The sequence below is a fragment of the Lacerta agilis genome, chromosome 17 (assembly GCF_009819535.1).
Source record: "Lacerta agilis isolate rLacAgi1 chromosome 17, rLacAgi1.pri, whole genome shotgun sequence".
Classification (NCBI taxonomy): Eukaryota; Metazoa; Chordata; class Lepidosauria; order Squamata; family Lacertidae; genus Lacerta; species Lacerta agilis.
The window spans coordinates 23,575-39,729 of record NC_046328.1 but is presented as its reverse complement, the minus strand read 5'-3'; the positions used below and the strand labels follow the sequence as shown (position 1 = coordinate 39,729).

General features: G+C 46.3%; 1 protein-coding gene across 1 annotated transcript in view; it reads right to left on the bottom strand.

Moving 5' to 3' along the window:
- Positions 1 to 16,155, bottom strand: part of MYO18B (myosin XVIIIB) — a 235,905-nt gene that overhangs the window by 200,450 nt on the left and 19,300 nt on the right. The window contains exons 7-10 of the mRNA XM_033174542.1: positions 13,251 to 13,449; positions 12,811 to 12,953; positions 12,397 to 12,497; positions 7,630 to 7,693 (exon numbers count right to left, since the gene is read on the bottom strand). Coding sequence (XP_033030433.1) covers positions 7,630 to 7,693; positions 12,397 to 12,497; positions 12,811 to 12,953; positions 13,251 to 13,449 — 507 coding nt within the window. The remainder of the gene's footprint in view (positions 1 to 7,629; positions 7,694 to 12,396; positions 12,498 to 12,810; positions 12,954 to 13,250; positions 13,450 to 16,155) is intronic.

Sequence of the window (16,155 nt, the reverse complement as noted above, 5' to 3'; positions counted from 1 at the left end):
TGGTAATTCTATAGCACGGAGATAAACTTAAGTCTGTCACAATAATCACTCCATTCCCCGGGCTCATTGACATTAAATTTCTCAATTGAGCCACTGTGTTGCCATATTGCCAGCCGATCCCTCCCGGGAGTTGCTGGTCTCTGTCATGGCGGCACTTCACTGGCTAGATCCCACCTTCGTCGCCAGTGTTATATAGTGAGTCCAGCCACTGATAGATTATTAACGTATTTATTCATGGCAGCAATCAAGTAAAAAGACACACACAAACCCCAACCCTGGTGCTATATATAGGCACTTGGGCTAGCATAGCCAACCCAGGTGAAGCTAATTAAAAGCAATCACTACCTCCCGTACAGAGGGGGGCGGGGGGAGCGCACCGCACCAGGTACCATTTGGGGAAAGGGTGCCATCATGGCTGCCACCCCCTGGGACACACGCCACAAGCCATGCAACCTTGGGACGCACCCCTGCAGGCAATGCGCCACGCCCCCAGGACGTGCGCCAGCCACACTCCCGCCTGTTCTCTGGTCCGGGGGCTGCAGCATGTTGCTCCGCCACTGACTGTGGGTGAGGACCAGGTCCAAGATAGATGATTCCCTTGTTGCTTCTTCCAACTTCTGGGAAATGAAATTGTCAGCTAGATAATGGAGGAATATATTGGACCTTACATGAAACCCATCTGCAATCCATTTTTCCCAAGCTCACAAACTTCAAATGCAGAAAACAACACCTTAAACTTTTTCAGACCTGGAACCCACACTTATTTCTTTATAAGAATATTTTTAAACTACCAACTCATTTTTAAAAATTGATGCGGTGTAGCTTTCATTCAAACATGCATTTGTGGACTCTCCTCCTAGCTGGTCCCAGATCAGTTGTTGTGAGGCAGCTTCTGTCAGCTGTACCTGCAGACCCATCCACTGAAGATCCATGCTTTGGTCCAAGTGTTTTGGAACAGAATTCCCATCAGCCCCAGCATCATATGGCCATGCTGACAGGGGCAGATGAGAGCTGCAGTCGAAAACATCTGGAGGGCACCAGGTGTGGTGGGAGGCTGCTACTGTTCACAAAAGACCTTCTCATTAAGAAGTGCCGTAGCTCCATTACAGAGTATCTGCATTGCAAACAGAAGCTCCCACGTTCAATGCCCAGAATCTCCAGGTAGGGTTGGAAGAGAATCTTGCCTGAAACCTTAGAGCACGGGTCCCTAAACTACGGTCCGCGGCCCAGATGCGGCCCACCACAGTCCTGGAACCGGCCTGCCTGAGGTCAGGAGAGGAAGATGCCCAGAGTTGCTGGAGGACAGACGCCTGGAGGGAAGTTCGCCGGCCTCGGCTCGCCTTCCATTGCGAAGGCCTGCATGTAGACTGGGCCATGGGCGTGAGGGAGATCCATGTGTAGGCTGGGTTGTAGGGACGAGCATTGGTGATATAGGTTTATGTTGATTAAAATCGTTCTTCATTTTAAATATTGTATTGCTTTTCCTGTCTTTTGTGCACTACAAATAAAATATGTGCAGTGTGCATAGGAATTTCTTCATATTTTTTTCAAATAGCAAGGGGGCGGGGGGCATGCCACCCCGGCTACCGCCCGGGGGGGGGGGTGACACTCGGGGCGGCGCCCCACCCCTGCACCGCCGCCGCATGGTCGGAATATGTGCCGGTCGCTCACGCACACCCAAGATGTCGGGCATGAGCAGCTGGCACCCCTTCCAACCGTGCGGCAGCGGCGGCGCGGCAAGTTTTAAGGCTGCAGCGCACTGCAGCCTTAAAACTTGCTGCACCACCGGTGCAGATCGCAGGGACGGGGCGCCGCCCCGGGTGTCACCCCCCAGGGCGGTACCCAGGGTGGAACACACCCCTTGCTCCGCCCCCGACTGTACCTCAGACACTGTTGGGAGCCAGACTATAAACAAATTCCTATGCACACTGCACATATTTTATTTATAGTGCACAAATAATTTGTAGTGCGCAGTGCATGTGGGATGCTGCACGCGCATGCAGTGATGTCACGGCATGCGCGCGCTAGGGAGCGGCGCACCGCCCCCAGGGGAGTGCCCCCACTTTGCCGCCCTGGGCGGCAAAGTGGCTCCCTACACGCCTGGGGACATTGAACCAGTCCCCTGTTTTAAATGTTTGGGGACCCCTGCCTTAGAGAGCTGCTAGAGCTGCTGCCAGTCAGTGTAGACAATATTGAGCTTGGTGGACCAATGGTCTGACTCAGAGATCATCCACACGTACTTTTTGTCCTGCACTTTCTAGGCACAGGTCTGCAATTTCCTGGTCCATTTCCAAGCACTCCCTCTGCCTGCCGCTGCTTCCCCAGGAAAGCTCGCTTTTTAATGTTGAATCGGAACGAACAGCAATCCAGGTTTTCTGTGGGCTGTCATTTGCTCCGATTCAGCAGTAAAGAGCAGGTTTCCACAGGGAAAGCAGCAGAGGAAAACTGGCACTTTGGCATACAGCTTTAAGGCACTGACCTGTGCCTAGAAATGCAGAGTAAAGCTAAGTGTGGATGAGCCCTCCATGCAAGGCTGCTTCCGATGTTCCCTTCCCTAAATTGCTGGTACCATTTCCAGGACCTGGAGAGGAAATGGGTGTTTCTCCATATGTTCCAACCATCATCTTCTGCTGACTGGGGAGCAGGATTTCACTCTGCAGATTCAGCACATTCACACGCAACAGTAAGTACATTTAAGTGCATGGAAGTGCATGCCCATTTGCATCTATGCTTACATAGCATAGAAAATTGCTCCCAAACAGGCCTGGCTTATGTAACGAAAGAGCCGGACAGAACACAGCACACTAGAGAAATGTTATACTGCGCAATTGGGGATAAGGAGTGCTTTGGACCAAATCCGATCCAGGATTTAAAGATATACCTCTTTCTTCACCTTCCGAGGATGGCAGTGGCAACCGCCTAGGCCTTGCCTACAAGGTGAGAGCCAATATTACACTGGGCAGGGCGGTGGGAATGCCATTCAGGGAATGGGCACCTGCTTTGCATGCTGAAGTTTGCCCCCCAGAAGGGTCTGTAGTTTATGGGGGAACTCTCAATTTGTGAAAATGAGCCAGCCTCCAAGGGAAGTTTGCAGCCAGCTCCTAGTGAAGAAAGGAACCAGGAAGAATGAAGGTTAACTGCAAGACAGGAGGATTATAGCCAACTCCCCCTCCCTTAGGAATGCCAACTGATAGCATTTCTGAAAGACAGCTGGCAGCTATGAAGCAGCTCAGAGAGCGGGAAAGACCATGGAAGGGGTGGGAGCTGACCTCCATAGCCCACGGTCTACGCATATGGGGGGTTTTCAAGACAGAATACATCACAAGAGGAAGTTCAGCTGTTTCTGGTCTCACCGGAAACACCCTCCTTAGAAGGGACATCTTTCATTTATGGACGGGTGGCTGTGATCGCTGCTCCAGTGAACTCTGTTTTTGCAGTAAATTTTCCTTTTAATTAACTATGTTGGTTTGTTATCAAGACTCCCTGACAGTAGGGCTGCTGAAGGGACAAGACTTCTGTCAGAATCCTTAGAGAGTCACTGACTGTGACAAATACAGGTACAGGACAGAATAGAAAACAATGCCCACCCTACAGCCCTACTTCTGAGGCAAGATTGATGGCAAGAGGTGAGAGGGCTTTTTCCACAGTGGTGCCCTGCCTATGGAACTCCCGGCCTCAGGAGGTCAGGTCATCTTCCTTTTTCTTTGCATCCCACAAGCAATTGGGGAGAACAAAATCCTTTCTAAATAAATAAAACCTGACCCTGTAGAAGCCAGCTACTTGGGTCCAAGCATTTGGTCTTCCACCAACAGACAGAGGGATGCCAATGGCTGGTAGTGGGAACATTGGAAGCCGCCTTATATGAAGTGAGCCCCTTGACTGGCAGCAACACCTCTCCAGGGTATGCACAGGTATGTACACTCCAGGTTTCTTGGGTAAGCAGCCCCATGTTGTTGTTGTTCAGTCGTTCAGTCGTGTCCGACTCTTCGTGACCCCATGGACCAGAGTACGCCAGGCACGCCTATCCTTCACTGCCTCTCGCAGTTTGGCCAAACTCATGTTAGTAGCTTCAAGAACACTGTCCAACCATCTCATCCTCTGTCGTCCCCTTCTCCTTGTGCCCTCCATCTTTCCCAACATCAGGGTCTTTTCTAGGGATTCTTCTCTTCTCATGAGGTGGCCAAAGTACTGGAGCCTCAACTTCAGGATCTGTCCTTCTAGTGAGTACTCAGGGCTGATTTCTTTGAGAATTGATAGGTTTGATCTTCTTGCAGTCCACGGGACTCTCAAGAGTCTCCTCCAGCACCATAATTCAAAAGCATCAATTCTACGGCGATCAGCCTTCTTTATGGTCCAGCTCTCACTTCCGTACATTACTACTGGGAAAACCATAGCTTTAACTATACGGACTTTTGTCGGCAAGGTGATGTCTTTGCTTTTTAAGATGCTGTCTAGGTTGGTCATTGCTTTTCTCCCAAGAAGCAGGCGTCTTCTGATTTCGTGACTGCTGTCACCATCTGCAGTGATCATGGAACCCAAGAAAGTGAAATCTCTCACTGCCTCCATTTCTTCCCCTTCTATTTGCCAGGAGATGATGGGACCAGTGGCCATCATCTTAGTTTTTTTGATGTTGAGCTTCAGACCATATTTTGCGCTCTCTTCTTTCACCCTCATTAAAAGGTTCTTCAATTCTTCCTCACTTTCTGCCATCAAGGTAGTATCATCAGCATATCTGAGGTTGTTGATATTTTTTCCGGCAATCTTAATTCCGGTTGGGGATTCATCCAGTCCAGCCTTTCGCATGATGTATTCTGCATATAAGTTAAATAAGCAGGGAGACAATATACAGCCTTGTCGTACTCCTTTCCCAATTTTGAACCAATCAGTTGTTCCATATCCAGTTCTAACTGTAGCTTCTTGTCCCACATAGAGATTTCTCAGGAGGCAAATGAGGTGATCCGGCACTCCCATTTCTTTAAGAACTTGCCATAGTTTGCTGTGGTTGACACAGTCAAATGCTTTTGCATAATCAATGAAGCAGAAGTACCATATATACTTGAGTATAAGCCTAGTTTTTCAGCACATTTTTTGTGCTGAAAAAGCTGCTCTCGGCTTATACTCGAGTGAGACTGGCGGTGGGGGCGGCGAGAAAGAAGCCCTTTCTCTTCGCTCGTGCCGCCACCCGCTCTCCCCAGTCAACCATTCCTTAAGAAGTGTACAAGAACAGCAGTTCTTTACTCTCCCCAGGCAGTTTGTTCCATTCCTGAACTGCTCACATAAATGCAAACTTGGCAAAGGAGGAAGAGGAAGGAGCAGCCCAAAGGGCTTCTTTCGGGCTGCTCGTTCCTCCTCCTCCTCCTCCACAGCGGCAAAGGTGAATCGGCTTATACTTGAGTCAATAAGCTTTCCCAGGTTTTTGTAGGAAAATTAGGTGCCTCGGTTTATATTTGGGTCGGCTTATACTCGGGTATATACGGTAGATGTTTTTCTGGAACTCTCTGGCTTTCTCCATAATCCAGCGCATGTTTGCAATTTGGTCTCTGGTTCCTCTGCCCCTTCGAAATCCAGCTTGCACTTCTGGGAGTTCTCGGTCCACATACTGCTTAAGCCTGCCTTGTAGAATTTTAAGCATAACCTTGCTAGCGTGTGAAATGAGTGCAATTGTGCGGTAGTTGGAGCATTCTTTGGCACTGCCCTTCTTTGGGATTGGGATGTAGACTGATCTTCTCCAATCCTCTGGCCACTGCTGAGTTTTCCAAACTTGCTGGCATATTGAGTGCAGCACCTTAACAGCATCCTCTTTTAAAATTTTAAATAGTTCAGCTGGAATATCATCACTTCCACTGGCCTTGTTGTTAGCAAGGCTTTCTAAGGCCCATTTGACTTCACTCTCCAGGATGTCTGGCTCAAGGTCAGCAACCACATTTCCTGGGGTGTATGAGACCTCCATATCTTTCTGGTATAATTCCTCTGTGTATTCTTGCCACCTCTTCTTGATGTCTTCTGCTTCTGTTAGGTCCTTTCCACTTTTGTCCTTAATTGTGGTAATCTTTGTACGAAATGTTCCTTTCATATCTCCAATTATCTTGAATAAATCTCTGGTTTTTCCCATTCTGTTATTTTCCTCTATTTCTTTGCATTGCTCGTTTAGAAAGGCCCTCTTGTCTCTCCTTGCTATTCTTTGGAAATCTGCATTCAATTTCCTGTATCTTTCACGATCTCCTTCGCATTTTGCTTGTCTTCTCTCCCCCGCTATTTGTAAGGCCTCATTGGTCAGCCACTTTGCTTTCTTGCATTTCTTTTTCATTGGGATGGTTTTCGTTGCTGTCTCCTGTATAATGTTACGAGCCTCCATCCACAGTTCTTCAGGTACTCTATCCACCAAATCTAAATCCTTGAACCTGTTCTTCACTTCAACTGTGTATTCATAAGGAATTTGATTTAGATTGAATCTTACTGGCCCAGTGGTTTTTCCTACTTTCTTCAGTTTAAGCTGGAATTTTGCTATAAGAAGCTGATGATCTGAGCCACAGTCAGCTCCAGGTCTTGTTTTTGCTGAGTGTATAGAGCTTCTCCATCTTTGGCTGCAGAGAATATAATCAATCTGATTTCGATGTTGCCCATCTGGTGATGTCCATGTGTAGAGTCGTCTCTTGTGTTGTTGGAAAAGAGTGTTTGTGATGACCAGCTTGTTCTCTTGACAGAACTCTATTAGCCTTTGCCCTGCTTCATTTTGATCTCCAAGGCCAAACTTGCCAGTTGTTCCTTTTATCTCTTGACTTCCTACTTTAGCATTCCAATCCCCTATAATGAGAAGAACATCCTTCTTTGGTGTCATTTCTATAAGGTGTTGTAAGTCTTCATAGAATTGATCAATTTCGGTTTCTTCAGCACTGGTAGTTGGTGCATAAACTTGGATTACTGTGATGTTAAAAGGACTGCCTTGGATTCGTATCGAGATCATTCTATCATTCTATCAAGCAGCCCCATAAACAGATGCATTTGACAATGCATATAACTATGAATAGGCACTTCAAATTATGCTGCAAAGATCATGCAGGATTTGATTCTAGAAAGGACCAGGCACTTCAGGGCCCATGAGCAAAGGCCTGGGACTCAGCTACCCACTGACAAAGCCCCTGGACCTGGCTGACCAGGGTTCAAATCCTGATTCAGCCATGAAGTTCACTGGGTATCCTTGGGCCAGTCACCACCTCTCAGCCTAGCCTGCCTCACAGGGTGGTTGTTGTGAGGATAAAATGGGAGGACCATGTATGCCATCTTGAGTTCCTTGGAGCAACAAGTGGAATATAAATGCAATAAATAAACAAATAATAATATGCCTTGAGCCAGTCCTGGCTGGTACTATTCTCCTATGCACATTGTTCTTTCCCATCCTACCCACCACCTGTCCTGCCCTCCTTTCTCTCCCACAATCCTCATCCCTTTTTCATTAGAAATGGTAACCAGCATGCCTCACTTTTTGCATCAAAACAAAACACAGGCTACGTAGGATTTCTACCCCCACCCCAAGGAAAGCAATGCTGCTGAAACTAACCTCCATACTTTGTGCTCAAGGATTCATATAGCAACGGGGTGGGGAGGAGGAAGGCTAATTCAGCTGCCTACCTTCTGACACGGTCTGATGCCAAAGGTGCTGTTCTCCGCCATCTGATGCAAATGCAGCATAGTCCTAGTTGGGGGGGGGCACATACATAAAATTAATCCCTCACATCAGATGCAGCCCTATTTATTTATTTATTTATTTATTTAAAAAGCCTGGCTGCTTGGTCAGATCAAAGGCCTCTCAAGTCCAGCACCCCATTCCCAGCAGTGGTCAATTTTGGGAAACCCACAAGCAGGACAGGAGTAGCTGGTACTTCCGAAGTGGAGAACTGATTCCAAATCATGGCAGATCATCCATTGCACTCAAACTTTGGGCATTGTTGTTGTTGTTGTTGTTGTTGTTGTTGTTGTTGTATTAATTTCCCCAGACTGAGACACAAGGCAGCTTACACAAACTATAACAACACAGATAAAATAAAGCAAGTGTTACTTTTGGGCAAAGAGGATAGCTCTATCCTACAGAGGTTTCTCTTTTTGTACTGATGGGTCTATTCACCAGTGATTTCAGCTGATCTCTCAAAAGTCATTTACTCCAAGAGCAAAGGAGAAACCTCCAGGAATGGAATGCATGGCACTGGCCCTGACTGAGTCACTGTGACCCAAATAACTGAAAATGGGACTTGGGTATAAGAGCACTGGATTCAAGTCCCATGGCAGTCATTCGCTTTGCTCCTCTGTTGAACTTTTGGCTAAAGTTCAACAGAGGAGCAAAGCGAATGACTGCCATGGGACTATTTTGGATAATGAATTCCAGAACCAGAGCATGCATCATCAGGCACAGCTCCAGTTTATTTGCATAAGAACAGAAGAAGAGTCTGGGCTTGGTATTTGAAGCTGCAGCTCAGAATCTGTCCTCACACACAAGACACGTGAGGCTGCAAAGGAAGAAGGCAGAGCCCAGCCACAAGGCCAAGTGAGACAGAGAGCATTCAGGACAAGGGGTCCTGCTAAGCCAACTAAAAACGTAAGAACATATGAAGACTCCTGCTGGATCAGGCCAATGGGGGCCCATCTAGGCCAGCATCCTGTTCTCACACTCACCACCCAAGATGCCTGTGGGAAACCAGCAAGCAGGACCCAAGCATAAGAACCCTCTCCCTTCCTGTGGTTTCCAGCATCTGCTATTCAGAAGCACTACTGCCCCTGACTGTGGCTAGTAGCCTTCAAGTAGCCATATCCTTGGTGAATTTGTCTGAGGGTGGATCTACTCACAGGGGAAAAAAGCTATAAGTAAGTCAGAAATTAAATCGTTGTAACAAAAGAAAAAAACCGCTATGAAAATTGCATAGAATTTTTTTTGCTCTCTGGTGCCATCTGGTGTTGCATGTTTATAATGCATTCAAAATATTGGTTTGTTTGTTTTTTACTAATGTAGCTGAGTCTAAAGCCATCTGAGTTGATGCATCCTTCCCTTTCTCTGTGCTTCCTATGGAACATGTATGAAATATGTGTGCATTAATAACTTACAAATAAAAGGCAGTCCATAACTTTGCTCTACGTGAGGTCTAGAACCCCAACCCCATCCTAAAAAATAATCTTTATACAACTTCATATGGTAACATTATTTTTAAAAGAAAGGGGGGGAGTCTTTTGAGTCCACTGATGGGTAGCGAAACTAAGGCCCGGGGGCCAGATCCAGCCCAATCACCTTCTCAATCTGGCCCGCAGACAGTCCGGGAATCAGTGTGTTTTTACATGAGTTGAATGTGTATTTTTATTTAAAATGCATCTCTAGGTTATTTGTGGGGCATAGGAATTCATTCATTTTTTTTTCCAAAATATAGTGCCCCCCCCCCACTACAAGGTCGGAGGGACAGTGGACCAGCCCACTGCTGAAAAAGTTTGCTGACTCCTGGCCTAGAGGCAATGGGCAGGTAGATGGCACACACCCCAAAACCCAAAACAAACATGCAGTATGGGATGAATTAGCTCCACTCTGGAAGCCCCATTCTACGATAGCTGTCTGGAAGTATTAGGAGGATCATCATGTAGCTGGAGGAGGAGAGGGCAGAGGCTGGATAATGAATTGTGAGTGGAGAGGCGTCCTTCTTCCATCATTGGGACCCCCTGGGGAACTCACCAGACCTGCTGCACCTGGAATTGGGTGTGGAGAGGGCAGCTGGCTGCTGAGTGGGGCACACCTGTGAACAGCCTGAGGAGGCTCCATCCACCTTGGGCCTGCCCATAAAAAGCATGCCTGGAGGGAGAGACTAGGGAACTGGCAGGAGCTTCCAGGAACCTTCTCCTCTGTGGGAGATTTCCGAGGAACAGCTGTGAGTTAGTTTAGGCCCTGGGCAGGTAAGTTGAGTCCTGGGTGAGGCCAAGAGGGGTGTGGGTGCCAGGAGCAGGAGGAACTGATAATGGTTTACAATCATTAATACAAATTACATGTAATTTGTATTAATGCAACATTTTTATATGCATCTGCATATTCTTGTAAAAATAATTGTAGTTCAAGTTGTCTTTTGCTTTCATTTTCTGTACACCACGTAGATATTTTTAGTAGGCTAGATACGGTCTTTTAAAAAGAAAATCAAACAGGTGTGCTTTCTCTGTTACTCCAGGAGCAGGGCATGACCCCAGAACTGTGAGGTGCAAATTGCAGCAAGGAAGCAGATTTTGGCAAAACGTTCTGAAAAACACCCTGATGTCATTGGAAGCAGCTGCCGCAAGTGATCATAAGAAGTGCCCCTCCCCATTGTCCCCCAGCAGCTTCTTGCCATTTTGGATTCTTTTTACACCTTAGAGTAGGGGTCAGCAAGGGCCAGATCACTCCCATGGAGATTGTCCGTGGGCCGGACTGGCGCAGCGCAACACCAGAAATTGCGTCTGTGCATGTCTGCGGCGCCGGAAATTGCTTCTGCACATGCCCAGATGCCAGGAATCGTGCCTGCACAGAAGCGATTTTTGGCGTCTGGACATGCACAAACACGATTTCCAGTGCCACTCGGTGAGTCCCTGCACAGCACTGCACCGGTTTAGCGCAGCATGCGGGGGACTCACTGAGCGGGCGGCTAAGTTCAGGGGCGGCTCATGGGCTGGTAAAACCGTCTTCGTGGGCCGCACATTGCCGACCCCTGCCTTAGAGAAAGGCCTTGGGCTACTTCAAATTAAACACAGCAGGAATCCAATGGTGCACAAACCAAGGAGTTAAAACAAAATGTATCTCCCTCCCTGAGTAACAACACATTTGTTTTTGTTTACCAGCTGCTACTTTCCAAAAGAGATTGGTAGGATGCCACCAGGCCCTGCTTGCATCTCATTACCTGCTTCAGGTAGCAAAATGTTGAATGGTGAGCCTAGGCCAGTCCTGGGAGGGTTTCTCAGTCATCTTGTGTCCTCTACAGGTGAAATGAGGTTCCTTCATAATCAGACCAATCCTCTCCCTACATCAACTATGGATAGTCAAATTTGTCGATTTGGGGTTTTCCACTTTTCCTGTCTTAAATTCAGTTTGCCATACTTCCAAATCAGTTTGCAATTCATTTATTTTTAACATTGAAGCATTGAAGAGCACGATTCTCCTAACATCTTCATGCAAGTGCATAGTTACCGGTAAACTATGGAACTCCCTCCCACAGGAGGCAGCGATGGCCACCAACTTGCATGGCTTTAAAAGATTGGACAGATTCACAAAGGAGAAGGCTGTCCATGACTCCTAGCCACAACAGCTGTGCTCTGCCTCCACCACTGGGGGTAGCAATGATTCCCAGTTGCTGGAAACCACAAGAGTGGGAGAGGGCTGCTCTTGTGCTCAGGTCCTGCTTGCAGGTTTCCCAGTCATCTGGCTGGCTCCTGTGAAAACAAGATGCTGTCCTAGGTGAGCCATTGTCCTGATCTAGCAGGCTCTTATGTTCTTGTGGTTGTGGGAAACAGTCACGGTCCATGGAAGTTACTAATGTTTTCCACTTGTCCAGAAAAAGAATGCTCTCTTCCCTCTTTACATAAAAGAGGAGCTCCAGGTCAGTAAGGAAGGTTTAGGACAATAAAGGAGAGGAGCGGGGTGGTCCAGCAAGGGCAATGGCCACCAACTTGGATGGCCTTAAAGGGGGATGAGAGTAATTTGTGGAGGGGGAGAAAGCTATTGTCAGCTATTACCCACAAGTGTCACCTCTGTGGAACAGGGGAGGCTGGCATATACCATTGGTTCATCTAGCTCAGTACTCTCTACATGGACTGGCAGAGGCTCTTTCAGACAGGGGTCTTTCCCTACTGATCTGTCTGGAGATTGAACCCTGAACCTTCTGTGTGCAAAGCTTGTGCTTTGCCACTGAGCTATGGCCACAAAGGCAGTCTTCCTCTGCGGATTAGATGTTGAGGCAAATAACCATCAACCTCCCCACTGCCTACATTTTCATCCTCCATTCTGGCTGGGCCCTGTTGGATGGTGGACTAGATGGACCCTTGGCTTTGAATCAACAAGGAGATCCTTATGTACCTTCTGAAACTGAACTACATTAAATAAATGCTTAGAAACAGTCTATCACTGAATCCAAGTTGCTGAAGAGCAACAGCAGGTCTTGCTTTGGGGCTTCCCTTTGGGGCATCTGGGTGACCATGGTGTGGACAGACTGCTGGGCTAGATGGGCATTTGGACTGCATCCAGCAAAGCATCACTCACATTCTTAGGGCCCAAAATATCACAGTGTGAGCCACTTCAGACATATCTGAATAGGATGCAGCTATCATTCCCACCACCTCCACTCCCATGGGATGCTCACTAGAGCATCAGACAGAGACCAGCCTCTCCCCCTTCCCTTTGGGCAATACCTCTGATCCAGATCCAGCCCTGCCAGCATCTGAGAGAAGACATTGAAGGTGCTTTCTCCTTCTGGCTGCTGCACCACACGGATCCTTTCCAGCAGCATTGTCTGGGCAGAGAAAAGAGAGAGAATGCCAGCATCCATCCCACTGTTTGCCACCACTCAGAGGATGCCACTCAATGGCTAGTGGTGCAATTGGCTTTCAGGCTTGCCTTGGTCAACTCTAGAGTTCAGGAAGCAGACCAAGACCAAAGGAGAAAATCACAAACATTCCACTCCTCAGCTTCCTTCTGCCATTGGAAGTTTCCAGGTGACCCCATCTCACCAACACACACACACACACACACACACAGAGAGAGAGAGAGAGAGAGAGAGAGAGAGAGAGAGAGACCACTTCCAAGGGAGGCAACAGAAGTATTACCTGGAGATGAGCAGCTGTGATGTGGCCAGTGGCACTGAAATCCAGTGCCATGACCATGGAGAAGCGGGTGGAGGCTTTGTTGTGGCTGGTCGTCACCGTCCCAAAGGCTCTCAGCACCCTGAACATGGCCTGGATTTTCTCCACTGCAAAAATCAAGCACTCACTGTCTGTTTTCTAAACAATTTCATCTCATCCCTCCCACCTCCAGCCTGCAGACCATCACGTAATTTCCCCCATTACAACCCCTCCCCAAGGAAACCCCCACCATGCCCTGCATGTTCCTTCCTTAGAAACTTCATGCCCTCCAGGCGATGCTGGACCAAGCAGCTTTGTCTGCAAGGCCAATGGTCAGGGATGATGGAGGCCCAGAGAAAGATGTCCGGCACATGGAGGCCCCTGCCTCCTTAGCCAATCAGCTGCTGCCTCAAGCAAAGGCTTACCTGTGACTCGGTTGTCCATGCTGCCCACAGTGGCCACCAGGTATTCCAGGGTGTTCTGGCAGCAGGTGGTCTTGCCAGCATTGTTCCTGCCCAAGGGCATGATGGTCTGATCCTGCCGTTGCATAAGCATGCACCAGTAGGCCCTCTGTGTCACAGAAAAAATGTGTGGGGACAATCCATCCCGCTTGCCCTTGAATGCCTGGGAAAAGGTGAACAGATAATTAAACAGTATGCTCATGTTAGTAGCTTCAAGAACACTGTCCAACCATCTCATCCTCTGTCGCCCCCTTCTACTTGTGCCCTCCAGCTTTCCCAACATCAGGGTCTTTTCTAAGGAGTCTTCTCTTCTCATGAGGTGGCCAAAGTACTGGAGCCTCAACTAGCTGGCTGACTGACAGGTCAAGATGGACAGGTCATAGTGGAGAGTTTGGACCAAACGTGATCCACCTGGAGGAGGAACTGGCAAGCCACTCCAGTATCCCTGCCAAGAAAACTCCATGGACAAAGACAACAAGCTGGTTGACTAACTGAACTTAAAGAGAACCCATTAATGGTTCCTCATCATCCTGGAAAATGTTACAAGGACAGTGTTCTTTCCTGGGCCCTTTGTTGTTCAATGTTTATTGTTGTTCAATAAACGACTTGGACAAAGGAATTGAGGAAATGCTCGTCAAATTTGGGAGGGGTAGCTAATGCTGTAGAAGACAGAATCAGGATTCAAAATGACCTTAACAGATTGGATAACTAGGCCCAAACTAATAAAATGAATTTCAACAGGAACAAATGTAAGGTTCTGCACTTAGGCAGGAAGAACCAGAAGCATAAATATAATATGGGGGGCAACTGGCTTACTAGCAGTAAATGTGAAAAGGAGCTTAACATAAGTCAACAGTGTGATGCAGCTGGAAAAAAAAGAAAGCTAATGTCATCATAGGCTGCATCAACAGTAGAGTGTCCCAATCAAGCGAAGTAATAGTCCCACTCTATTAGGCAGGAAGAACCAGATGCACAAATATAATATGGGGGACACCTGGCTTGCCAGTGGTACATGTGAGAAGGATCCAGGGGGTCTTGGTGGACCCCAAACTTAACAAGAGTCAACAGTGTGATGCAGCGGGGGGGGGAGCTAATTCCATTGTAGGCTGGAATGCTGTGTCCAGTTCTGGGCACCTCAATTTAAGAAGGATGTTGACAGGCTGTGGAATATGTGCAGAGGAGGACAACAAAGATGATCAAGGGTTTGGAAACCAACGGCTTATTATTATTATTATTATTATTCAAGTACGAGAATTTTACATACTTTTTATATTATCTCCTTCCAACTTTTAAATTTCCCGTACTATTTTTTCTTTTCCCTCCCTTCCCACCACCTGCAACCCATATCCGTTGGAAGGGTTCAAACAATTGTCCTCAGCCACGGGCATAACGTCTTCAGTTTCCACCGAATGTCTTTTGTTCCAGTAGTTTTTTTCCATTGAAGATAGGGGTTCCATCTGTTCCTTATTGTAGTGGACTTGGCTCTCCATGTTGTTTCCTGCAACATGACTGCAACAATGTCCAACTGGATAAATTCAAACAAATAACTATTCCAGACCTCTACTGTCCATTTTTCTCTATCTTTCCAACCTGTATATGAAGAAGTGTGCATGCACACGAAAGCTCATACCAATAACAAACTTAGTTGGCCTCTAAGGTGCTACTGGAAGGATTTTTTTATTTTTTGTTTTTTGTTTCCAACCTAAAGCTATCGTTGCCTTTCCTGCTAGTATCATAGCTTTGAAGGTGAGCTGGTCACCTTTCTCTATAGCCGTGTTTCCTTTTTTTTTTTTTAAGGTTTACAATAAACTTTATTGGATTATAAAATGTCATTTGTCATTCTACAAAAAAAGAAAACATCATAGAAAGAAAAGAGAAAAAAGAACACAATATAGATTAATGTGCATTGATTAAATATGTGCATGAAACAATTAAACATCATACATTCTTTCACCACCACCACCCATCACCTGTTGTTGACTTCCAGCCTTTTCTTTTATTGCAGTTATACCTGAGTTTGTTGATTCTCCTTATTTGATTTGTTTTTGGGCCCACTCATATATTGTTTAGAAGGTTGGCCCTTTCCACTGAATTCCCTATATAATCTTTAAATGCTTTCCAGTCTTTCTCTATTTTCTGATCTGTTATTCCCCTGATTTCTCCTATCTTTATTACCATATTCTTGTATGATAATAATTTTAGTTGCCAATCTTCCACATTTGGTACCGTTATACTCTTCCAGTTTTTTGCGATCAGGAGCCTTGCTGCCATGGTGGTGTACATTAGCAAACATCTGTCTTTTTCCTTAATTTCATCGCTTAGCATTCCTTACAGAAAAATTTCGGGATCTTTTCTAAAGGAATATTTGATTATCTTTTTTTATTTCATTGTATATTTCCCCCCCCCAAATTTCTTTATTTCATTGCAGTTCCACCAAATATGCATAAATGTGCCCAATTCTTTATTGCATCTCCAGCATATGTTGTTGTTACCCTTATACATTTTGGACAATTTCATTGGAGTCAGATACCATCTGTATTGCATTTTGTATAAGTTTTCTATTAAATCATAATTTGGTGTGAACTTCATATCTTTTATCCACAATCTTTCCCACTTCTCTAACATAATCATCTTCCCCAGATCTTGGAACCATTTAATCATTGTTTCTTTTATTTGTTCTTCCTTTGTGTCCCAATCTAGTAGCAATTCGTACAATTTTTTTATATATTTATTTTCCCCTCCTATTAATATTTTATCTAATTTGGCAATTTCTTTTTCGAAGCCAATTCTATTATCTTTTTGGAATCTGTCATTAATTTGGAAATATTGAAGCCAGACTTTCAGATTTTGTTTGACCTCAGTATAATCT